General features: G+C 36.9%; 1 protein-coding gene across 1 annotated transcript; it reads left to right on the top strand.

The window, feature by feature from the left end:
• Positions 1-25: 25 nt before the first annotated feature.
• Sypl1 (synaptophysin like 1) lies at positions 26-25,473 on the top strand. Its single transcript, XM_034514115.2, has 5 exons — positions 26-198; positions 10,880-11,004; positions 13,097-13,304; positions 20,076-20,261; positions 21,558-25,473. The coding sequence occupies exons 1-5, from the start codon at positions 130-132 to the stop codon at positions 21,690-21,692; spliced, it is 723 nt and encodes a 240-aa protein (XP_034370006.1). The 5' UTR covers positions 26-129; the 3' UTR covers positions 21,693-25,473.
• The last annotated feature ends 567 nt before the right edge of the window (positions 25,474-26,040 follow it).

Raw genomic sequence — 26,040 nt, 5'->3', positions numbered from 1 at the left:
GCCCTCAGCCCCGCCCCTAGGCCCGCCGGCCCCGCCTTCCCGCTCTCGCCGCCTTCGAGTTGCTCCGGTATCGCCGCTCCCCTCCTCCGCCCCGCGTCCTGATTCTTTTTCCCTCCTTTCCCTCAGAGGATGTCCACCTTCCAGATCAACCTCAACCCGCTCAAGGAGCCGCTCGGCTTCATCAAGATCCTCGAGTGGGTGAGTGCAGCCTGCGACGCCGACCTCGCCCGATCCAGCGCGGGACGCCTTGCGGGGAGGCGGGGACCTGGTAGTGAGGGAGCCCCCGCGCTCGAAGGCCGCGGGGCGGAGATGGCGGCCGGCGTCGAGTCGCCGGTACGCGGCGGCTTCACCCAGCCGCCCTTAGTCGCGGAGGCGTGGAAGCTCGCTGTGGTTTTTTTTTTTTTTTCAAGCTCCACCGCCATCCGCAAAGGAAGACAGGACTTCCTGCTGCGGTCCAACCGATACCGACCGCCCGGAGGCCCGCGCCTTCTGCAGGCGAGGCTAGACCTGGGTTGTGTCCTTCGCTGGCGGCTGGTACTGGCTCGTGTTAAAAATAGTGTGTGTCAAGGAAGCGGAGGCAAAACCCCTGCCCCGACGCATTAAATGCTCGGCGCATTTAATACCTGACCTGGAGTGGACGTCGAGATTGTTTATAGTTAGTTTTTAGCAACATCCTGCTTGAAAAGTCAGCTTTCAGCCCTTTCCTGTCAAACAATCATTAACATCAAAAAAAGACTTACTAGTTAGACCTTGTCACATGCGGCTAGTTTATCAAGCACTGCGATTTTCCTTCAAACTTAGAGGCTCAGTATAGTTCGGTGCTGTTTTTAAGACTTAATGTAAGCACTTGGCGTTTATTTGCCCAGTGTGCAGTCAGGTTGTGTTTTCGTAGCCGATAACGTTTAATTCCTTCACAATTCATTTTGATGGTGGAAACAAGAACTCCCCAGTTTAGTGCATGTGTTTTAACATAGAACTTCAAGTTCTCCAATGACTGTTCTGATTTTTGTATTTACACTGTACGCCTCCAATTTTATGAAAACTGAAATGCTGCAGGTGTCTTGCAACTGGCAAAAGACACGTGACTTTCTGTGCAAACCTAAGTTTAGAAGAAGGTTGATATTTTAATTCCAAAAGTCATAGGGGAGAAATCAAAGAAATGTAAAGGTCAAAAAAAAGAACCTTACATTTTAGTCTCATTGTTACAATTCAGTTTAATAATTTAGGTTTTCACTTAAATAAAAGGCAGTTTATATCTTTTCTTGAATATTTTAAAGTAGTAGTAATTTGTTGTATGTTGAAATTATTTTTGTTTCTTAAGAAAATAGTTCTTTCAGTTTGAAAACTTTTTATTACACAGGCAGTAATTTTGTAGTAAGACTATAGAGTGTTAATGGTGTAGTGAATATTTACCCAACAAATATTTGAGTAGGTATCATATACCAGCACTGTGCTAAACGCCAGCTTACAGATGTGAATAAAACCATCTTTTTCTCATGACCATTCAAGGATGTAATGGAGACTATAAAAATGCCATATGGTGAATTCTGTATTAAAGATAATTTGTAAAGTGTAGTAAACAGGAAGGCATCATTGGGGAAGACTTTATAGATAGAAGAACACTTGAAGAATGAATACTAGCTCACTTGGGTGGTAGGTAGGGATTGGCTTTCTAGGCAAAAAGAATCCTGTTAGTGGGAGGAAAAATCAAGGCAGCATTGGCTATGTAAGTAGGTATTTGGTTGGATGAACATATTGGGCAAAAGTATGGCTCTAAATGATTATAACAAGTGTGAAGCCCTTGTTCCTTCTGAGGTTAATCTTGAAAAACTGGTCCTTTGTGTACAAGTTATAGAATATTAGGTCGTATTTGAGTAGTGTCCAGTTAAGCTCAGATTCCAAGTGAATTTGCCTTTTAGAAAATTTTAGTTAACAGTATAAAAATGGCCAAACCTGGAGAGATACCTGCTGCTTTAGAAGCTATTTGTACCTAAAATTAATTGTAGTGAGGACGGAGATGACGAGAAATTAAACTATGTATAGAAGTAGCACTTTTATGATGACAATCATATTTCTGACTTGGGTTGGTGATGAGTCTGTGGTAGAAATCATTAAGAAGAATAGAAAAGTATTTAAATTGTTGTTAAAGAAATGTCGTTGATGATTCCTTCACATAGTGTGTCTGTCAGTCTCCTGTAGGCCCTGGTATATATGAACCTAACACTTTAAAAATACTAGTACAGACTAGAGATTTGTCCTGCCAGCAAAGAAAAAAAGAAAAGTTAGGAAGATAGAAACATCTTGACATCAGTGTTAGAATTTCAAGTGAAGAATGGTCAATAATTCCAGGTGCCATGGAGAACTTACTTAAAACTAAGAGCCAAAGCATGCCTCTTGTTTTTAGTATTCAGGAGACTGTTGATGACATTAGCAAAAACAGTCTCGGTAAAATCAGAAACCTTATTAATGTAGGCTTAGTGGGTAGATGTCCAGTAATGTAACACATTCAGTGAAGGTTGACCATCAGAGAAAGCTGGTGGTATTACAAAGAAAAATGAAAACTAGTTTCAGTTTACAGCTCATTTGTTTAAATACTTTGTCTAGAGCCAGCCATTATAATTTGATATGCAACAAAACCCTTTATGTTTCCCACTTCTGTTAAACTAATTTTTACTGCTTCATCAAACACTCTTTTTTTTAATTGTGTGTTTTGAGACAGGGTTTCTCTGTGTAGTACTGGCTATCCTGGAGCTCACTCTGTGAATTAGGCTGGCCGCCAACTTAAGAGACTCACCTGCCCTTGTCTCCCAAGTGCTGGGATCAAAGGTGTGCACCACCATTGCCCAGCTGTCAAACATATTCTTAAGTGAATCTTTTAATTTCCAAGCTGCTGTGTGTGCGGTAATGAATATACTTTGGTAATACTGCAGAGTTTTACCAAAGCCCAGCAGTTTTAGGCTTTAATCCATTTGCTTAATCAGTGCAAGTGTCAATATACTCAAATAAATAATGTCTTCGTGTTTTTACAAAAAGTTTTTTTTGTTTTGTTTTGTTTTTTACCTTTGTAGGTGTCTGGGAAGGTTTTGGGAACTCTCAGGGGTCTTCAGGCTGAGATTAATGTTTTACTATAAGAAAAACATTGTTGGCAATGAAAAACAGAATAGAGTAGAAGCTTCAACAAAACCTCTGGGTACATGCGTTAGTTAGATATGAGTACTTCAAAAGGTAAAAAGAGAGACTGGGGAAATGGCTCAGTGGGCAAAGTGCTTGCTGCAGAAACCTGAGGACCTGAGTTTGGATCCCCAGAGGTACACATCTGTAACCTCAGTGCTGTCAGATAGAGATAGGTGGGTCCCTGGGGCTCCTGGCCTGCCAGTCAAGCAGAAATAATAAGCTTCAGGTTCAGTCAGAAACCCTGCCTCAGAAAATAAGACAGAGAGCAGTACAGGAAGACATCTCACATTGGATTGGCCTCTGGCTCCATTATGGGTGTGCACAGATTAGCGAAATCTTATGTGTATATGTGCACTCACACTTAAGGTAGAGCCACCTAACAAGGAAGACCTGGACCAGTCTCCCTTCTGGGGAAGAAACAAACTTTCATCAAATACCCTGAAACACATGGAGAAAACCCATTTTTTTTTTTAAATTTAAAAACACAAATTTTATCAATGGCAACAATTTTACTAGTATTCCATATTACAACTTATTTATGTCACGCCAGCCAAATCAGCAACAATGGTGCTAATTTACTCGAGAGATCATGAACATAATTGAAAAGTCTGTGAGTTTTTTTCATTATTATTTATCACATGTGGTCAGAGGATAACTTGCTGGAGTTGGTTCTCCTTCTGCCATGTGAAACCTAGTGATCCAATTTGGGTCACGAGGCTTAGTGGCCAGCAGCTGAGCCACTGGCCCGGAAAATGATTTAAAGTAAATATATTTATATTCCTTGGAATATATAGCTCTGTATTCAACCAGACATGTTTTAAGAGTAAAGATGACATAGACGCTTTCAGCATAATGATTTCTTCATTAATCTTAATCAGAAAAGACTTCTAGCTCTTTCAGCTATGTCTCAGGAGTCTAGATCCTGAGGGGCAAGGGCCTGTCAGCAAAAGTTCGTGTGGTTGTACTGTAGGCGTGCAGAGTTTAAATAAGCATTTTGATTCCGATTTCATTGCTCATTGCATGAGAGTAACTTGAAGTGTCAGTGTTCTCAGTGTTTAATTTAGTAAAAACAATAAATGTATTTTTATAGGAACATTCACATGCAGTATATTTTCAGGTCTATTTCTAAATATTTTAATTGCTTACTTTCAAAATGAAATATTAAACATAAAGAAATTTATATAGATAACTTTGGTTTAATAGTGACACTGATCTTAAAACTAGTGAAGATCCTACAATTAGAAGTGCTTTGTCTCAGCACTTATAAATTAGGTGAATTTCAGTATTTTCCAGTAGGATTTTGAGAAGTAAGGTCTATAAAGAGGAAATAGTACTGTGACTCTGGCTATAGAATAATTTACTGAAAACACCAGGTGTCCTTAATTTTTTTCTGCATGACTTTCACCAGTGTAAATTTTTTGCACAAAGCTCCTCTGTGCATCTATAATTTGGGTGTACATTTTGATATTAGTACCTTAAGACATAATGAACATTTAGAACAAATTTACATTTATATATTTTCTTTTCTTTAGTTTGATTTTTGAGATAAGGTCTCATATAGCCCAGGCTGGCCTCAAGCTTACTTTATAGCTGAAGCTGGCCTTAAATTCCTGATCTTCTTGCTTCTAACTCCTGAGTACTGGAATTATACATACGTGCCACACACCCAGCTTATATTTTTCAGTCTGCATTTGAATGGTATTGCAATAAATGTCTTTCCCCCAACTTCTAATTTAATTAAGTAGAATCTGTTTCTATCTTACAATGTGGCCTCCAGTTCTCTTTTGACATGAATGTATTATCTCTCTATACATTTAGCTGACATTTTCAAACCACATTATATAAAGATTAGTTTGCTTACAGCTATTTTATTCCATAAACTTGTCTAGACAGTGACTCTCACATTAGAATATATGAACACAAAACGTGAGAAAGTAACTGAAGTTATTCTGGTTTTCCAAGTATGGGATTCAGAATAGCTAGTTTACTACATTCACATATGACCTTCTTAATGATCCAGGCCTGCAGTAAGGTTTGAATTTGTCTAAAACTATATAAATAGAAGTTTAAATGTTTAAGCTGATGCTCACTGAAGATTGAATTTCATGTGTGTGGTGTCACTATTCTTGGGTAGCTGGGGCTGGGAAAAATGAATTATAGAACGGGCAAGGAACTAACTAGTGTCAGTTATTTATTAATGTAGTGTTAATAGTATGATTAACAGGTTCATAGAGCTACTCAGGTAAAGTGAGTGAATGGAGCAAACTGAGAGAAAAAAATAACGTGATTCCCAGCTTTAAAATGCATCCTGCAATAGAGAGGGAACCAATCTGGAAAGTTTCTGCCCTGTTTTTAATGTCACTTCTGTTCCATCTGATTGCTTTTCTATGAGAATGTGATTCTGATGTTGCATTATCAGGAAACCCAGCTTTTATGTGTAGTGCTCTGGGATTTAACATTTTAAAAGTAAATACTGAAAGAATTAGACAAATCTTAGATATAGGTTAGGTTTTACTGATGAGCATGCAGTATAAAAGTTACTGGTTTGGGTAGGGGTTTTTGTTTTGTTTGTGGTTACTTGAAGCAGAGTCTTATTACATAGCCCCAGTTGGTTAGGAACTTGATATACAGATCAGAGTGGTCTCAGACTCAGAAATCTGCCTGCCTTTGCATCCCAAGTGCTAGAATTAAAGGTATATGCCAACACTTCCAGCTAGTATATAACTTCTAATCTTAATCAGACATTTTGTAGAATAAAAAAATTAGAGAGATGGTTGTATAGTTCCTCTAAAATTATCTTGGGTGTTTTGGTATTATAAATGTGTGTCTTGTGCCTTTTTTCTGGGTAAGGTGAATACAAGAATTGCTAGTGTGAATGTAACACTTGACAGGACAGTACAATACTCTCTGATTCCTACATTAAGAAGCTAAGGTAGCTTTTTGTTTTTGCTTTTTTGTATGACAAGAACACAAGAAAAATACTGCTGGTAGAGATAATACAGAATGGGTTAATGTTTGTAGCAGTCCAGGAGAACTGTCAGTTTTACCACTGTGAATTAGGTAGAAGCTTTAAAAAAAATTCAGGAATGGGGCCATTCTCAGAGGAATATGTATACAACTAAGACATAAATACTGGTATGTTTCAGAAACAGTAGAAGTACAATGTGCATAATTATAGTACCTGGCAGAGAACATAGTTCAGCCATATCTAGAAAGAAAAAGTTGCAGCTGCCATTGATGCTATATTTGGAAAATATTTGTTTTGTTTCTTAAACGTAGACCTGAAAAGTATTGGCAGAGTCTCTTTAAACTAGGGTTACATGATCAGATTGCTATTCCAGGTTAGTGTGACATCATTCTAAAATAACTTTGTTCAAAAAATAAAAGCAAACAAAAATATACAAGTCACAGAGTAATTTAATGTTGTGTTAACAAAGGTTTCTGTGTAGCTAAGGCTGACCTTGACCTTTTGATCCCCTTTGCCTCCAGAATGCTAGAATTACCAACATGTGCCATTACTTCCAGTTTATGCAGTACCCGGGAATAAACACAGAACTTAGTACATGCTGGGCAACTCCCTTAACAACTGACTACACGCCCAGCCCCAGATTGTGTGTTTTTATTTTAAATCTTTTCAATCCATGGCATACTTTACACTAACAGCGTGTCACAGTTTAAGGCAACACTCACTGTTCAGCAGCCAGCAGTAGCTGATGGCTATTTTATTGGATTTGATTCTTTAGAGCCTACACAATACAAGATGCGAGATGATTGGAATGAGATTAGAAACAGGAAAAGTTTGTCACAGTGAAAACTGGTTATGCCCAAACAAAGAGTTGTGCATGTGATACGAGCCGGTTTTAAACAATAGTTCTAGACTGGGGATGCTGGTGCAAGCCAAAACACAGAAGTGGAGACAGCAAGGTACACAGTTATCTGAGTTGAAGGCCAGCCTTATCTACAAAGTAAGGCTTAATCTTTAAAACAAAAGCCTGTTTAAATGTTTTCATATTCTGTATAATCTTATGCAACATGATTTTTTTTTAACTCAGCATCAGGTTTCTACAATTCATCTATATTAATGTGACAAGCTATAGTTCCTGTACCTTTTTCCTTCTTCCTTCTCTTTCTCCTCCTCCTCTTCTTCCTCCTCCTCTTCCTCCTCTTCTAAGAGTGAAGGGCTAGAGAGATAACTTAGATATTAAGAGCACTTGTTCTTGCAAAGGACCTGGGTTTTATTCCCAACACCCATGTGGCAGCTCACAACCATCCATAATTCCAGTTCCTGGTGCTCCGTTGCCCTCTTCTGCCCTCTAAGGACACCAGGCATTCAGGTGGTTCAGGCACATGCAAGGAAAACTTTGACTAATGCACATACATCTTTTTTAGAATATGGTTTGAGTATAGTGCAAGAAGACAGGGAGCCAAAGTAGTAACTAGACTACACCTGTATCTTTTTTAATATATAACTTTGAGTTGTAAGAATATACCACCACCATCAGTTTTCTTATTGCTTTTCCCTTCCTCCTCCTTTGATATAAACAGTGTTGCTGTGAACATTCATATGTAAGTCTCAGTGAATGAGAAAGGGTCTCCTTAGACCTTTGGACTAGTGAGTCCTTTGTGACATTTTTCTTACAAGTATTTCACCTACTTTGTAACTTGCTTTATATTCAAAAGTTGACTTTTGATTTTAATTCTTTTATCTGTAGTTGGAATTAACTATCTTTTATGGTAGTACTTTTAAAAAGAATCTTAATTCCCCTATATAGTTGGAGATTTTCTGTTTTTAAAGCTTTCTCATTTAAGTTTGCAACTCACTTGAGCCATTTATTGAATAGCCCCTTACTAATTATCTATTACTGTATAATAAATTGTCCCAGCTTAACAACGTAAAACAACAGATATTTATTGTCTCATAGTTCTATGTGGAAGGGGTCTGGGAGTTTGGGTTTGGGCTTCTCTTGAGGTTATTATCAGCTATTGGTCAGGGTTGTACTACTCTCCTAGCCTCAAACTCAGTCATATAGTTAGTTATAGGCAGTCGCATGCTCTTTAAGCCTCTAAAATTTGCCTGAGGGGGTTGAGGGTGTAGGGGTAGCGCACTTGGCGTAGCATGCTTACGCCAGTCCTTAGGTTTAGTCCCTAGCATGTGGCATGGAGCACAGGAGAGACCTACATGCTGGATATAGTGGTTCCTACCTGTGCGCCTAACACATAAGGAGATCACTATGAGCTCCAGGCTAACTTGGGCTAGAGTAGTGAGACCCTTTCTCAAAAACAAAAATCACAAACATCTGAATAGTCTGAATCTCCTCCCAACATGGCAGTGAGATTTGTGAAATAATGAGAAAGTTCAAGAGAAGACAAGAGACATAAATTGGCAGCAGGAAGGTGGTTTGCTTGTTTTAGGCAGTCATGTATATCTCAGCTTGTGAAGAACTCACTGTGTAGCCAAAGGTGCCCTTGAATTGATGGTCCTCTTTGCCTCCACCTCCTAACTACAGGGATCACAGATATGCTTGTTTTATTCAGTCTTGGGATCAGTCCCAGGATTTCTTGCATGGTAGGCAAACAAGCTATCAATTGAGCTATATTCGAAGGCCAGAAAGAGCAGTCTTATTATAATGTAATATTAGACTTGTTCCTTCTGCTCTATTTGGTACCCTGTGTAGGTAAAACTTAAGGGAAATTAAGCTTTTCCTGTTGATGGAATTATGGCAAAGTATGAAGACATACCTTATAGTCAGCACAGCCCTTGTGCATGTGCAGAGGCAAACTCTCTCAGGTAAAAAATGTCCAAGATTCCAATCTGCTTCTGGCCTCTTTAATTTGATCTATTGGTTCCATTTGTTTATATTATTTTTATTTTTAATAACCTTAAATGTGGTTTATTCCTAATACTGAGTTCTTGTTTTTCCCCTACTCTATATATTAATGTGTATTTATTTTGAGAGAATATCCATATCTATCAGTACATATGAAATCTTAGCAGAATATCTCAAACTGTGCATAGACATTACCTCAGGCTCTTTAGATGTGTTACCAAATTCTTTTTTGTGTATTTCTTCTTTGGAAGAACCTCTGATTATTATTTCAATACTGAGTATAATATTTAATACCCTGGAATTAAATTTAATACCCTGGTAAGATTTAATAGCCTGGAATGATTCACAAGAAACCATATCTAGATTTCCATTAATTTTGAGGGTATTTTTCCATTATTACCAAATAATTGAGGGTAGTCTACCTAAAACGAGAACAGGTTTTAGATTCTCAGTTTGAGTGGTTTTGGTCCATCGTTGGCAGGCTCAGTCACTGTTGGGCCTGTGGTGAGTAGTGCTTGCTTTAGCAGCTCAGCTTCAAGACAACCCAGAAGCAGAAAGAGACAGATACGGTCAGGTTTCCAATATTTCTTTGAAAATAATGACCTTTCTTTTAGTAAGGCTCCACTTCCTAAAGGTTTGCAGTATGTACTGGCATCTAGGGAATGCTCATCCAAACTATAGTATCACATATTTAACACTATAGGCTTTAATAGGAACTATACATAAAAATGTTTCTACTGTTCGTTTGTATAACTTTTAGCAAAGAGACCCCAAATCTCTTTAGTTTTCTATTCTGGGAAGGACAAACAGTAAGTATGTTAGGTAGGCAATCGTTTGTATAACTTTTAGCAAAGAGACCCCAAATCTCTTTAGTTTTCTATTCTGGGAAGGACAAACAGTAAGTATAGTTAGGTAGGCAATCTTAAAGGTGATGAAGAAGAAATAAAACAGTGTACATAGAATATTAGAGAAGGTTAGTAAGGGAAAACCCTCTCTGCTGAGATACATCGGCACAGTAAGCTGAGAAAGTGAGAATGTGAGCATGTATTACGGCAGAGGAATAGCCAGTGGAGACCGTGAAGGAGTTGTTTACTTACTGACCAGCCAGCAGACATGTAATGTATGGAATTACAATGTAAAGGAAAAGGTGAACATAGTATTTGACTTAAAGATATTAGGGAACTAAAAGACATTTAAGAACTCAGGAGCTGTTTGAGGGCTTTTAGAAGAGAGTACCTATTCTTTCTGCCTTATATGTGTGTTTAAACTGCAGAGGCTGTTTTATTAGTAGTGTACTGAAATTGTGGCAAAGGGGGAACCAGGAACACTACTATTGAGGCTATTAGTGCAGAATCCAGCCAAGAGGTTGATATGATGGTCATTTAGATTAGGAAGTAGTGATAAGTAGATTCCATGTGTATTTTGAAAACAAGAACCGTTGACATTTACTTCAGTTTATTTGCATTTAAAATTTTGATAGGGAAAATGGGTCTTATTTTAATTTCTTTTTGTTTTGTTTTGTTTTTTGTTTGCTTGTTTTGAGACAGGGCCTCTCGTATTTCTTGCTGACTTGGAACTCTGACTATATGTACACCAAGCTGGCTTTGAACTCAAAGTAATCCACCTGCCTCTGCCACCATGCCCAACAAGTCTTCTCTGAATTTCATTTTGTATGGGCTTGTATATTATACTTGGGAAAATAGAATCTCATTTGTTGACATTTGCACATTTTTATAAAGTTTGTAGTGTATGGTTAGTAATTTCTAGAATACTTTATGAACTTGTTTTTAATGATCATATACATATGTTTTAATGACCTTTCTTTTGGTTATAGTAATGTTTTGTTTTTTCCTATTTTTTGGTCTCATTTTATGTAGTTTGCTTCCATCTTTGCGTTTGCCACCTGTGGTGGGTTTAAGGGCAAAACAGAATTTCAAGTGAACTGTCCTAATAAAACTGGTGACAATAAGACGGTTACAGCTACTTTTGGTTATCCATTCAGGTGAGTTATCTTTTACTTGTTTAAGAGCTGTTCTGACTTCATACTCAGTCATTAGGATCTTTAACAATTCTGGATGCAGGCAGAGGCCTGTAATCTCATCAGTCCCCGCTCTTGGGAAGCTAAGGTAGGAGAGTTTCAAGACGATCTGGTATGGCAAGACCCTGCCTCAGATGCATGGACTTAGGAATGTTTTCCAACTTGTATTTCCTGAAGGTGCTAGACTGTTTCAGATGTGCATGTTTATTTGTGGTCTTTATGCAGACAGTGGTACAGACTGCATAATCTGCCTGTCTGCAGATTTTTCCTAGTCTCCAGAAGGAACTGTACAAAGGGGAGTATACTCATTTCTTTCTAGTTGCTGAGACCATATATCTGACAAAAGGAAGAAGAAAGAATTTTTTTGGCCCACAGTTTCAGAGGCTGTACCATACTAAGTTGGCTTCATGCACTTGGGCAGAAAATCATAGTAGTGAGTATGTGTAGCGAAGGTGGCTCTTCATCTCAACGGTAAAGCAAGAATGCCCATAAACATCCTGCTTTCTCTAGGAAAGCCCCTTGCTGAAGTTCCAGAACCTACCATAATGTCACTAGAGAACCAGACATTCTTTATATGAACCTATGGAGAAATTTCATATAGGCCAGCCATCATGTCATATCTTTAATCCCAGCACTCAGGAGGCAGAAGCAGGGGGATGTCAATGAGTTTGAGGACTGCCTGGTTCTACATAAGAAGTTCCAGGATACTGAGGGCTACATAGAGAGACCCTGTCTCCAAAAACAATTAGTGAGCCTGTCTGTTACCAAGACGCAAACATAGTTTATGAAGATACACATTTCTCATATTTGTGCAGTTACCGAACTAATAGTCATTATTATGTTATTTCAAGACATACATAAAGAATACATAAGTTTCTCAAGAATAAAACCATGTTTATTTTACTTTAAAAGGAAAACAGTAACAAGTATCTCCATGACTTCAGTATTTTACTGAAAAGTTCATTGTAAATATTGAGTCTAGGATATGAATCTTTTGCTTAGCTTGCTTTACTTGACCTCTCAAAGACTCAAGTTTCTGTCCAATAAATTGGAAATATAATTTTTAAGAATGTTTAGAGAATTAAATATAGTTTCAGGATTTCACTGTGTAGCCCTAGTTGGTCAAGAACTTGCTCTGTAGATCAGCTGACCCAGGAATTCATAGAGATCTGCCGTCCTCTGCTTCTTGAGTGTTATACTAAAGGCCTGTACTCCTGCACTCTCTGCAAATAAAATACTGCATTAGAGATCTGTGTATCCTGAGAGCTTACTAATCATCAAAGATTTCCCATCTCTTATCCATTCATTTTGTTATATTAACCATCTTTAATGACGTTGGCTTTATAATATATAAATGGAAAAACTAGAAGGCAGTGTGGATTTTCATTCAGTTAGTTAATCAAGGGTTAAAATATGAACCATGGGGCTGAAGAGATGGCTCAGCAGTTAAGGTCACTCTCTCAGAGGACCTAGGTTCAATTCTCAGCACCCACATATGGCTCACAATTATGTGAATTCTAGTTCCAGTGAATCTGATGCACTCCTCTGGCCTCTGCCATCATGGGCACACAGGTGGTATACAGACATACATGCAGGCACACATAAAGACATACATATATCCACACACATTCAGTAAAAATTAAAATTGAGTCTCCGGGTTGGTTGAAAATACCTTTTAAAAAACAAAAAGAAGACGACCATCACAATTGGTCTCCTAGAATTAGTGACACAGACCTCTGCCTCTTAGAATAGAAATGTGAGTTATAAAGTATTTTTTAATTCTTTCTAATATGATAAATTTTTATTACAGGAAGATAGTATCTAAATGTCTAATTCCATTTATATTCCATCTGTCATAAACCTATGACTGAATAAACTTTTGGGTATATGTAGTATGAGATTTTTGGTTTAGTTAAATATTTAAATCTTGATTTTTCAAAAAGAAAATGTTTTTAGTGTATTTGAGGATTATATTTTGAAATGTCAATATTCTCAAGTATTTCTGTGTTAGGAAAGTCCAGTCATTCATGTATTTATTTGAGTCTTTTTTTAATAGGTTGAATCAGGCATCATTTCATACACCTCCAAAAGTCAATGTGTGTGAGGTGAACTGGGAAAAGCATGTCCTCATAGGTGATTACTCCTCTTCTGCACAGTTCTACGTTACTTTTGCAGTCTTTGTGTTCCTGTACTGCATTGCTGCCCTTCTGCTCTATGTTGGCTACACAAACCTCTACCGGGATAGTCGCAAACTGCCCATGATTGTAAGTTGCCATTTTTTGTCTCTATATAAAAATAGTATGTGCACATATAAGTAAATTACAGTTCAAGGTAACTACAGATGTTTTTCCTACTAGAAATACAAATTAACATAAGTGTTTGACATAAGGAAAACTTTAGTCAGTCAGTTTATACTTCAGGGATTTTTTTTTTTTAAGCCTAGAAAACCCTCAAATATTTGATAACTTACTAAGTTTTAAGTAGCAAACATTTAAGAACTTAGTGTCTTTAATTTGAAGATTTGCAGGACACATGAGTCCCATTTCTACTTCCCACCCTTTTGTCCTTTGCTCCAAAGTCCCTGTATGCCACTTCCATTTCTCAGGGAGCTTCATGATCTTTATCAGTGAACTGGGGCCCAAAGGTCAAACATGACCTTTTAGGATAGAATGTTTATTAGAATGTGGCTCTACCTGCCCCTTTATGTTTACATTATGTATGGCTACTTTTATGCTAAATACTGGCAGATTATTCTGATATTCATTATCACTGGTATCAGTAAGTTACGTTTGAATGTTAGCAAAGGATTTGGGTTTTAAGTCCTTTGGATTTTGATACCTTTCTGAGGGCTTCAGAGTCTACTGAACTAGAAATAAAACTAATCTTTGAGATTAAGGGACTAGACTGTCCTAGATTATCGATGACAAGTCTAGTGATGAACCATGGTTTTTATTTAGACCTCCACTATAAGGGAATGGCTCTAAGGTCAGTGGTGGTGTGGAGGGTTTGGCGATACTAGGCATTTGTATCTATGGAAAAAAACACCGAAGTCTTTAAAGAAGTTGTGAATTGACCTTAAATAGAAGGCTGTTTTAATATGAAGGAATTATTAAGTTATATTTACCAACTTATTTTTAATTTTTGCTGCTTGGATCATAAGAAGGTAAATGGTAAGTAAAGAAAAAAACATTTTTAATCATGCAGATTTTCTATTTATGTTTGGATAAGTATAAGAAAACCAGATGGTTTCATAAAATACTTCTTGGCTATTAATTACCCTTTTAAAATATTTATTCATTACAAACTAGGAATCTGTAGCTTTGAACATTTTAGGCCTTGCCTTAAAAATGACTAGATTGAGCGCAGATTTTTTTTAATTCTATACTAATAAAAGATTTTTTGTGTTTTGTCGTCATTGGACCAAAAAATTTCTTTTTTACTAAATAAGAAATTAAACCTCTTGTTGAGGACCACACTCTGCCTCAATGCTTTGGGGCTAAGTGCTCTGGTCAAGAGAGAGAGTGGGGCCAGAAGAGCAAGAGACTCGAAGAATGGAGACAAGATGGGTGTGTGGTCAGGTCTTAAGTCTCGTCCCGTCTCGTTTATTGAAAGGAAATCTGGGGTATTTATAAGCACAAGCAGGGGAACACAGGTGAAAACATTTTACCACGTGCACCATGCAGCTGGGGTTACTAAACAGCAAAACAAGCTATGTGGGATAAACAATATATTTATCAGAGTGTGCTTCAGCTGTTGTAGGCTTTTGAAAAACAAGTCTCTAATCAGGGTATATGGTTCCAGATGGCTGCAAAGTTGATCTAGCCGCTTTCTGCTAAAGTCGGCTCCCAACAACCTCTCACATTTTATTTAATAATTTAAAAACCATCATACTTAAGTCAATATTAAGAAGTAGTTTGTAGAAAGTTTTCTATACGATCAAAACAACTAGTTGTATGTCATTGAAGGAGTCAGAAATAAGTTTCTATATTAGAGTGATGTTATTGATCATATAGATATTCCAAAGTTGGTCTCATCAATGGTTTTTGCTAATATAATATAGGAGAAGTATTTATTTTTTTTTGTTTTCGTGATACAGGGCCTCATATACTACAAGCTGACCTGCTAAGTAAAGGATGACCTTGAACCTCCTGATCTTTCTGCTTCTGCTCTTAAGTGCTAGGAATGCAGGTGCACACTACCATGCCCAGCAAAATGGGTACTTCTTATTTATAAAAGTAACGTCCAGGAGCTGGTGAGATGGTGCAGCAGCTGAGAGCACACATTGTCCTTCTAGAGGACTGACTTCAATTCCTACACCCATGTTAGGAGGCTCACAACTGTCTGTAACCCCAGCTCCAAGGGGATCCTGTACCCTTTAATGGGTTCCCCTCTACTCCCTAGACACACACATGCACACAAAATTTATAATATTAAAGTAAATTTTTAAAGTTAAATGAAAATTTGAATTATTTAAATTTAATCATAATTATAAAAAGGAATTATGTATTTTAAATGTAATATTGACTTTTAGGTACTATTGATTAATAAGTGTAAATTGTTGGTTTTTAGCATTCTCAATTCTGTACTAAGGTATTTTAAGTATTTTAGTTTCAGATTTTTTTAGTTTTTAGTCTAGGTTTTCTTTTTTAATATAGGACTTCTTTGTATTAAGTAAAAGGGATTTTCAAGTTCTAAAATCTTTTACAAATCATGTTTTAGCTTGTTGGTTGGAGCCCAGAAACTCTAGGTAGCTGCATCTCAGGGCTCTAGGTAGAACCATTCAGTCGACTGCTGCTGTGTGACTAGAGTCTAGGAGGACATAATTTTTAGTAATCTCTCACTTTTTATCCATCAGAGGTTTATTTTGTGCACTGTGCCTAGAAAAGTTCCTACTTTCGAAATATGTGGATGCCTTAGTGTAGTTACCAGCAAAGTAGAGCTAAAGAGGGGACCTGGCAGGCTGGGAAGACGCTGCAGTGGGCAGAGCTCTTGCTCTGCAAGCGCTGGGGATCTGAGTTCACAGGGAAGTACACATTATCACCCCAGCACTGCAGAGGATGTACAGACAGGTGGCTCGATGGCGCTCACTAACAGCCAGGTTAGCCAAATCCATGAGCTCCAGCCTCAGTGAGAAACCCTGTTTCTACAAATAGAGAACAGCTGGGGAAGACACCTGACATTCAATTCCGACCTCCACACACAAGGTTATACACAAGGTTTATATACACATACACAAAAATAAGCATAAACAGAAAAAAACATGTTTTAGCCAAGAATTCAAAAAGAAGTAAATACCTAAAAATTAAGGAATTTGACTTATTTTAGCATTGAGGAAATTTGTCTACTATATTTTATTGGGTTTCCAAAAGAAAAAAAGTACTTGGAAAATGTCTGTTTGGAATGAAAGGGAACAAACTGCAGGAGTGCAGTGGGGAGAATGCCATGCCGGCTATGATACTTGCTTTCTGTGAGCTATGCATTTTAAATAAAATTAAATAGAATTAGGAAAGCTTAATGCAGATTAGAATTAGGAAAGATTAATGCAGATGTTTGTCTAATTAGGTTTTGTCCTCTAAGCTCGAGTATTTTATTCACTGTGCAACTAAAAGGTGGCTGATAAGATAGTTCAAATCCTTTTAATTTTTTTTAACATTTATTTCAGTGTGTGTGCACATGTGCGTGCATGCACATGCAATCATGTACATGTGGAGGTCAGAGAACAACTTCTCTCCTTCCACCTTGTGGGTTTCAGGGATCTAACTCAGGTTGTCAGCCCTGGTGACAAGTGCCTTTATCTGTTTAGGTATCTCCCTGGTCCAAGATAATTAAAATTTCATTCCACTGTTTTTTTTTTTTTTAAAGAAGTCTTTGGTGATAATCCCTAGAACTCATTTCTGGGTTTGAACTAACTGGTTTTGAGTTAACTTGGCTGTTAACAAACAGGAGCTCATACTTGGATGTGCCCCATATGCTTAGAGGAATAATCAAAGCTATAAACTTTGTATCATTTCTGTTATTTCACAGGACATCCAAACAAGGTGGGCTTCAACGTCATGGCACAGAGTTTTACTCCAAGTACTGTAGGTCTTTGCAACCAGTCTAGTGAACAGTATTTCAGTTCCCCAGCAAAAAAGATTGGATAAAGAAAAGTTGGATGTTTTGTTGATTTTTTTTTCTTTATCTTGTTATTCTATAAAAACTAATCTAGTATTAAATATTAATGTTTTTATATTTTTGGGAATGTAATAAATAACAGGATTCAGAAATCAATTGAAATTCAAAAGAAACTATTTCATCTTTTTGTTACTATAGTGAACATTCTTAACTTTTTATAGTGATTTTTTTATTTTTTGAAATTATAATTACATTATTTCCCCTTTTCTGCCTCCACCAGCCTTTCCCATATATTCCCCCCTTTTCTCTCAAATTCATGGCATTCTTTTCTTTCATTGTTGCTGTATATTTTTTCCTAAATATATAAGTAGAACCTGCTCAGTTCATATATTGTTGGTTGTATGTAGATGATTTCAACTGGCCGATTGGTATTAGATAACCAATCAGGGGCCTCTTCACTAGAGAAAACTATTTCTCCTACTCTGGCCATTCCTTGGTTGCCTCTAGTTCTTTGTCTAGAGTTGAAACCACCCGAGCTTTCCCTCCTTCCATACTAGCATGTGTATTAGTGTCATCCTTGTTCAGATCTCTAGGCAGGCATGTTGATAGACTTTGTAGGTGTAGTTTCTCGGACAGTTCTAGAAGACACAATCCTACAGCAAACCTCCTGTCTCTCTGTCCCTTACAGTCTTTCTGCCTCCTCTTATTCCCTACATTTGACTGGTCATAGTTTTCTGTGATGGTCTCTGCCTATTTCAAAGAAGGTTTCTTTGATGAGAAGCAAGAACTACACTTCTCTGTGGATATAGAGGTAGATATTTAGAATGTAGTTAGGCTTATGCTGGTTTATTTAGTAAAGTGGCAGTTAAAGGTTTTCCTCCCAGATTCATGGTTTCTCTAGCTGGGTAGTTGGCTAGGTTTCCAGTCAGGCTTGATTTCCTCCTTATTTGAGGAGACCTTGCATTCAATTAAATAACTGTTGGTTTTGACCAAGGTATACATGCCATGTTAGCCACTGTGATTCATAGGTATTATAGCTGAATAGGACTATTGGTTGCCTCCCTCCTGTAGAGTTTCACATGGTGCCTTCTGGTACCATAAAAACTAGTCCAAGTAGGTTTTCAGATCAGATCCAGCTCAGGTCCTCTGGGTTCTGTATCAGAAATGCATAGTGTCTTCAGCAATAGAAATTTACCTTGTGTCTCTGGGGGACAACCAAAGGCAACAGCAATGTAACGTTCGGGAAGTCTCTTGGACAACCCTGGTCACAAATCTTATGCCTGGTGTTGGAGTTTCTGTTAGCAAGTCTATTACAGCTCCTGGCTCTTAAGGGGACCATTGCTGGTCTAAATGTAGAAATTTTCATTTAAACCATATGTGTACACAGACTTATGTAACTTTAGGCAATTAGATAATAATATGATTTCTTATGACTTCAGACATCCTATCATTTTTATCCTGCTTCTATATTTAGCTTCCTCTTCCTCCCTAATTAAAACCCCATAATTTTTGAAAATGTTATATGTATAGGTATTTTGCCCACATGTATGTCTGTGCACCACATGCCTTGCTGGGTCCACAAAGATCAGAAGACGGTGTACAGACATACATGTGGGCAAAATACCTATGAGTGCTGGGAATTGAAGTTGGGTCCTCTGGAAGTATAGGCATTGCTTTTAACCATTGAGACATTTTTCTAGCTCCTAGCTCCTAATACAATAAACATTTTTAAAACTCATAGTCATGAAACTTAAAAAACTTGGTTGTATTTTTTTTTAACTACTCCATTAATTGATTTCTTGGAGAATTATTTTTGACAAGACTGAGAATTTTATCTGAATAAAATATAGGAGGATGAGGGAGTTTATTTGTATATGCAAAGGGTTATAATATAATTAAAGGAAGTAATGATGCAAGTAAAGTTGAGTGACAGTTTAAAAAGAAAAAAATAGTAGTGTCGGTTTATAGGTCTTAGCAGTGTCAGCAACTTGCAATAATGACGATCAACAAAGATTATGGAATGAAAAAACACATAGTCTGGTGGTGCATGCCTTTAATTCCTTGGAAGCAGAGGCAGGCGAATTTCTGTGAGCTGGTGGTCAGCCTAGTCTATATATTCAGTTCCAGGCCAGCCAATGCTACATTGTAAAACTGTATCTCAAAAAAGCAAAACAAAAAAGATACAGAGAAATGCACTTAATTGTTAACAGTTAAATAAAGTGTGACTCTAGGAGTAGATGGCCAAGATTCTAGTGACAACTTATTTCTAAGTTTCCATAAAAAAATGGACTTAATGGCTAAAGAGATGGTTCAGTGGATGAAGAGCATTTCTGAGTTTAAATCTCCAGCACACATGCCATGTGGGCCCCTGTTTCAATGTGGAGTGCAGAGATAGGTGGATCCTGAGGTCTTGCTGGCTAGAGAACCTAATTCAAAATAAGGACTGTCAGGTTCAGTAAGAGACCCCATCTCAAACAGATAAGGTTGAGAACAACAGCAGAAGACACTGACTTACTCCTCTGTTCTCCATGTGTACACATGTAGGAGTGCACACTCACCAAAATTAAAAATAAAAATAGAAAAGAAAAAGTAAAGAAAAAGGAATACCCAGCCGTTCTTGCAAGGAGGCGAGAAGATTGCTCTGAATTCAGAGCTAACAAAACCCTGCCTCAAATATAAATAAAAATTTAAGTTACAGACTTCTAAGAAAATGATCAAGTCTTATTGTTTCTCTGGCTTAGTGGTAGAAACAGCAAATCCCAATGGTGATTAGACTGAATGTGACCTTTTGTAGAGAGTAGTCATGAAGACCAACCATTTCGTGGTATCATGGAATTAAACAGAATCCTGATTTCTTTATTGCTGATATGAAATATGCTACTGTTAAGTTGATTGTGCACTAACTGGTTATTTTTCTCTAGGACTTTATTGTTACTCTTGTGGCTACTTTTCTGTGGTTGGTGAGTTCCTCGGCCTGGGCTAAAGCTCTGACAGATATTAAAATAGCTACTGGATCCAGAATTGTTGAGGAACTTGATCCTTGTAAGTCAGAAGTGTCATGTCACTTTGTCTCTGTGACTAGTATGGGATCCCTGAATGTGTCTGTGGTAAGTGTCTTAAACTTGCACAGTTTGTTTCATTTACTACATTTATTAGAACATTTAAGAAAGCAGTAACTTTCAATAATCTAAATAAGTTGATTCTTATTTTATTCAGCTATTTGGGTTTTAATTAGGATACACACACACACACACACACACACACACACTTATGGAAAGTATAACCTGTATCCAAGATATAAAGACTAGAAGATACTAATAATGGCATGCCACCCATTGTGGTATAGTATCTTAAGTTATTCAGCCATTCTGAGAAGAATATGAAAGGCAGTATTGTTAGCTTCATTGTACAGCTGAGAAAATGTATGTAGCTCATGCATTATATTCCTCTTAGGAGACACAACTTTTGAACCAGATCTGACTTTGACCCTGTTCTCCTGAGTCTGGTTTACTAAGAAGGAATACATAAAACTCTAATAGTTTTAGAGTTTGTTAAATCTGTAAAATTTAATATATGTAATTCATTGAATATTTTTCTATTTCATCAAACTGAAGTTTATTATCAATAATGTTGAGCATATTCTATTTTGGAAGGCTTTTTCAAGAAAATACTTTTATATAAGTTGAAACCAGTACTGCCTTATAAAGCAGTTTACCCACATTTGTGTTTATAACTTTGTAATGAAAAGTCAGTACTTGCCACTTGTGTTAACAGAGTGCTTCGAGTAGAACAAGTTCAGAAGAATTTTGTGTGCACTTACACAAAGACATGTAAAGCATTCGCTCTTTAGTTACATAGTACCACAAGCTTCTTACTTCATAAGTCACACCACGGATTGATGGAAGGACTTTGTTAAATAACATAGGTAGGTTCAGTTTGTTCCCCTCTGAAATTTCATCTAGTCCTATGAGTATGTGGAAAGAAAATTCTTGTGTGTTGATCAGTGCAGGATGTAAAGTAAAATTCTGGCTCAGGCTGTTGGGATAGCAGCAAGCAGTCAGAAGAGGGGAGAAAATAAGAGATTCAAAGTATTTCAAATGGAAGAAAAGTGAAAACAAAAAAGATGCAAACTTAGCTTCCCGTTGACCCTCTTCACCCTGGACACCAAAGTCTAAATTCAGAGTAATAAAGGAAGATGTCACTTTTCTCAGTTATAATCAGAAGCTCTGCATGCAGAAATAAAAGGTTTTTGTTTTTCTTGTTTTATGTTAGATACAGAGGTTTAAGTCATTATACATCTGTAATTTGTACAGTGGACTGTATGTAGTCTTCATTTTTTATTCTATTTTGTATGTGTTTTAAAGCAAACATTAGATTTTTATATATGTTTTCCTCTTTCATAGATCTTCGGCTTTCTGAATATGATACTTTGGGGAGGAAATGCTTGGTTTGTATACAAGGAGACCAGCTTACATAGTCCATCAAATACATCAGCTTCCCACAGCCAAGGAGGTGTCCCACCCACTTCTGGAATGTAATTAAAGGGAGAAATAAACTGTATGAAATGCGTGCTATACTATGCCTTGTTGCCAACATCTTGAGAAGCATTATTGTTTCTAATAAAAAGTAATGGCTTTTTCAGTAAATTGGTGGGTTTAAAAATTTGCTGCTTTTCTACATAAAACGTGCCTTTTCTAGAAATTTAAGATGTAAATGTATTTTTACATGTAAGTTTGAAAATTCAGGACCCTGTTATGAGATGATGTTACTTTTAACTGAACAATAATTTAACTAAGTTGCTTCTAAAGTGTTTACACCTTAAACTTTAACATAAACCTTCATTCAGAAAACAGTTATGTCATATCATAATATAGGAAGAATGTTTTTGGAATATACACTACTGTTAGTTTGTACACATCATATTCTTAAGGCTTGGCTTGTTTAAAAAAATCTTGATTGCATAAATCATATTTAGAAAAAAATTAGTGCAATTTTATATTTGAATATTGTTCATGTTAAAAATTTTTTTTGAATTGCAAAGACTGGGTATATATTTTGTTTCTGTTTTTCTAAATGACCTGTACTTATTAGGTTACTAAAATTGTCTTAGAAGCAAGAGTTTGAAAACTGTAACCAGTGTGTAGAGTTCATTCTGCACTTGTGTTACATGGATATATTCATTATTTTTGGTGGTTTCTCAGGCTTGCAAAGAACATGGTTCCCCAGATGGTTTTTTACATGTAGGCATTCTCAATGATGCTTGTTTACTAGTCTTTGTTCATACCAAGAGAGGAAAAAAAACGACTTTTTTTTTCTAGACCCTGTTTAGAGGGTTATTAAAAATTAAGGTTGCCTTTTACTTTTGAAACATTTAACATTTAGCCAATGAAGTTGCTTCTCCTGAGTTTAACATTGATATTGTGAAAATAAATGCAGTTCAGATTTCTTATTTCTTAAGATTCATTCTTCACAAAGGGGTGATAAGGAATTATGCTCATAAAGGAACCTGAGTAAGCTGTATTGTGTGTGTGTTGTCTTTACACACACATTTGTGTATGCTCAGAATACAGTGCCTTTTGTTCCTGGCTTTTTTTGTTGTACAGGGATTCAGACTTCCTATTCTTACAAGATGATGTTTGTATGTAAAGCACATCTTACAATATTGCCTTATTTTTGTTGCTTTATTCATGGCAAAGTGTCAGTTTGAGAATGTGTGTTTAATAAGCAAACAATAAAGAAGTTAAAATAAAGAATGCCCTGTTGTTATATTACAATGAACTCTTCATCCTAAAGGTATAATCATTGCACAGTGGAACCTCTTTTCAAAGCAGGAGATAGAATTACAGTAGTATTTTTAAGTGCCAATAGAACAGACTAAAATGCTTCAGACATTTCATTCTTGTTTGAAAAATATTTATAACTCTTAGATTCTTTTCCTCGTAAATATTTTCTCATTGGTCACTCAAACAGGAAAGATTACTGACCAAGAAGATAAAACTTCCAGGCCTGTTTCTGTATTTCAGTTGTTAGACTGTTTGTCTAGCATGCACAAGGCCCTGGTTTCATTCCTCTACACTACTGCATAAATAAGCCAGCTCCAGCCTCCAATCTCAGCACTCCACTTTTAAGGTCATCCCTGCCTACTTGGGGAGTTTGAGGCTAGCCTGGTATATATCAAGTCAGGTGTACTCTTTTCCTGCTACTTCTCTCTCTTTCCTTTCCCCATCTTTTCCTCCCTCCTTACTCCTCTTCCTTGTTCCTCCTCACCTCCCCATCCTAGAGCTAAAGTGCTAGGATTTGAACCTGTCCTTGGCCAGTTCACAAGCTGGCTAAAAAGGCAAAGCCTACATTTGTATCTGAAAACATGGAAATAAGAATACTGACCTTGGGCTGGAGAGATGGCTTGGGGGTTAGGAGCACTGGCTGCTCCTCCAGAGAACCCACATGACAACTAATAACCACTTAATAACTCCAAAGGGGATCTAATATTCCTCTTCTGGCTTCTACAGGTACTAAAAACATTCACAGACAGTATGTATGCAGGCAAAACACATAAATCTTTTTTCTTAAATTGACTTAAAAAATATATGAAAAGCAAAATGGGTATAGAGGTTGTGAAATGCCTTCTTCAGCACATAGTTTCTCCATAAATGTTAGCTGTGTCTAAGACTGTTAGCCTGGAGTCCAAGGGACTAGAGGACACAGGCCGAGAAGCCGGAAGAGCTTCCAGCATCTAAGTTTCTTCCTTTGTAGTATTTACAATTGGGTTTTCCTTAACCAATCCTAAGTGTTTGGGTGTGTTTGTTTTTCTGTTGGTGCAGATGTTGGTAAGGCTAATGAAATGAAAAGGTAGTCCACTGAAATGAGAGTAAACTCAGAAAGGGCTTCTGTTAGCCTGCTTTTTAGGGAACATTACAGAGACAATTTCTAAGACAAAAGCCATAAGAGCTTTAACTTCCCAGAAGATAGGCTGCAGAGAGCTATTTAGAAACAGACTCATTACTAATTTTTTAAAAAAATAAAGTTCACATGGATAAAGATTTTCAATCTAAAAGGTAAGGGTGGCGTTACATGATAGTTTATGTTTGGGATGTAATTATAAGTTTTTATGTACTATTTCCAGAAATAGATGAATGTATAAAACCATACAGAAGAGCTTTATATAAACCAGATTTTTAAAAGAAATAAAATCTTGCTAGAACAACTTTCCCTACGGTTGGTACAGAAGTGAATATTCTCATGAGTACTCGATGCTGCCGGGCGTTCGTCACTGCTCAGTTTGAAGTGTCATCTTTGTTTTAAAAGCTGATTGTGATCACTGTTGAGGCTGGCCTCCCTTTCCTGTAGTTACTAGCTCCTCTGCTTCTGCATTCCCTTCTCAAACCCTTAGCTGAGCTTTCTTCTGTGAGACTTTCATGTGGACGAAAACAGTTCCCTGCATCACCTTGGCAGTAACCCGTTGGCATTTACATGGCTGCAGTGTTCTCCCGTCTATGACTTGTATTTTCACTGGATTTTGTCATATGAACTTGTTCATGTCAATGGTATGTAACTTATCTTCCTCATGGGTTTTAGTTTTCTGTGATGGTGAAATCACTATTCTTGTATACATTTTGGAATCCTCTTGTCAAGTTCCTAAAGACCCTTTGTGAGGTTTCATTTGTGAAGAATTGCATTGAATTTATACATCAATTAATTTGTGAAGAATTGTCAAATTTATAATGCCACAGTTTTGTATTTAAAAACATGGTATATTTCTGCATTTATATTTTATGGTTTCCAATGAAGTTTTGTAATTGTCTACATAAAGATTTAAGATTACACTTAGCCTTAAGAGTTTTCTTGATATTTACACAGTTACAGTAGATTATATTTTGAATTGTGTTGTAATTGTTTATTGCTGTTATATATAAACAACACATGGATTTTTACCTACTGATAATTATAGAAGTTGGCAGTTTTTCAGATCTTGAATTTTTAATATATAAATTATCCTAGTATTTAATGTGTGTATCATCTACAGATGTTGATAGTTTTATCATTATGTTTGGAAATTACACTAAACTTTGCAATTATTCTCTAATTATAAAGTGATCATCAAGAAAATCTATTTTTAAAAAGTAGAAAATATCTATTTACCTGACTTACTGACTGGTAACTGCTTTGGTACATCGCTTGTAACCACAGATTTACACTGTTGCATATTGGTAGTTAATAGTAACATAAACTGGTCAGATCAATTGTTTCTTTGTAGAGTTGATTCCTCCGTGGGAAATAGTAGTTGAATCAAACCAATCACAGTAAAAATGGTCATATGAATCTCTTGGGTTGCAGTTTGTTTGACTTCGCTTGGATAAGAATGGTATTTAAAGCCAGGCAGTGGTGGCGCACACCTTTAATCCCAGTGCTTAGGAGCCAGAGGCAGGCGGATCTCTGGGCCTGGTCTACAGAGTGAGTTCTAGGATAGCCAGGGCTACACAGAGAAACCCTGTCTTGAAAAACAAAACCAAAAACCAAAAACCAAAAAAACAAAACAAAACAAAACAAAAAAAAAAAAAAAAAAAAAAAAAAAAGGAAAAATACGGCATTTAGAACCAAAGCCTCGATAGCTTGTTAAATTACAAAGAATATGGCTGGATTCTTTAAGCTGGTTTTGTTTAGGCATAGTTGGCACATGACACATGTCTTAGGTATTCAGTTTTAATATTGACATGCATCTGATGAAGCTCACCACATCTAGAAAGTGAACCAGTATCAGTTACTGCTCAGAGTGTCCCCTACCACTCTGATTACCATCTACAACTGCTGTCACTGAGTATTCTCTCAGATGTCAATAGGAACTCACCTGAGTTCATGTTATACTATAATTTTCTGAGTGATGTGTGT

The sequence above is a fragment of the Arvicanthis niloticus genome, chromosome 11 (assembly GCF_011762505.2).
Source record: "Arvicanthis niloticus isolate mArvNil1 chromosome 11, mArvNil1.pat.X, whole genome shotgun sequence".
Classification (NCBI taxonomy): domain Eukaryota; kingdom Metazoa; phylum Chordata; class Mammalia; order Rodentia; family Muridae; genus Arvicanthis; species Arvicanthis niloticus.
The sequence above is the reverse complement of the archived record's forward strand: the minus strand, read 5'-3'. Positions and strand labels throughout refer to the sequence as shown.

Bases quoted from the DNA above. Each gene is read 5' to 3' on its own strand.
- Sypl1 (XM_034514115.2), top strand. From the start codon at position 130: ATGTCCACCTTCCAGATCAACCTCAACCCGCTCAAGGAGCCGCTCGGC. The intron at 199-10,879 runs GTGAGTGCAGCC...CATTTTATGTAG, and splicing joins TCATCAAGATCCTCGAGTGG to TTTGCTTCCATCTTTGCGTT. The intron at 11,005-13,096 runs GTGAGTTATCTT...TTTTTTTAATAG, and splicing joins ACTTTTGGTTATCCATTCAG to GTTGAATCAGGCATCATTTC.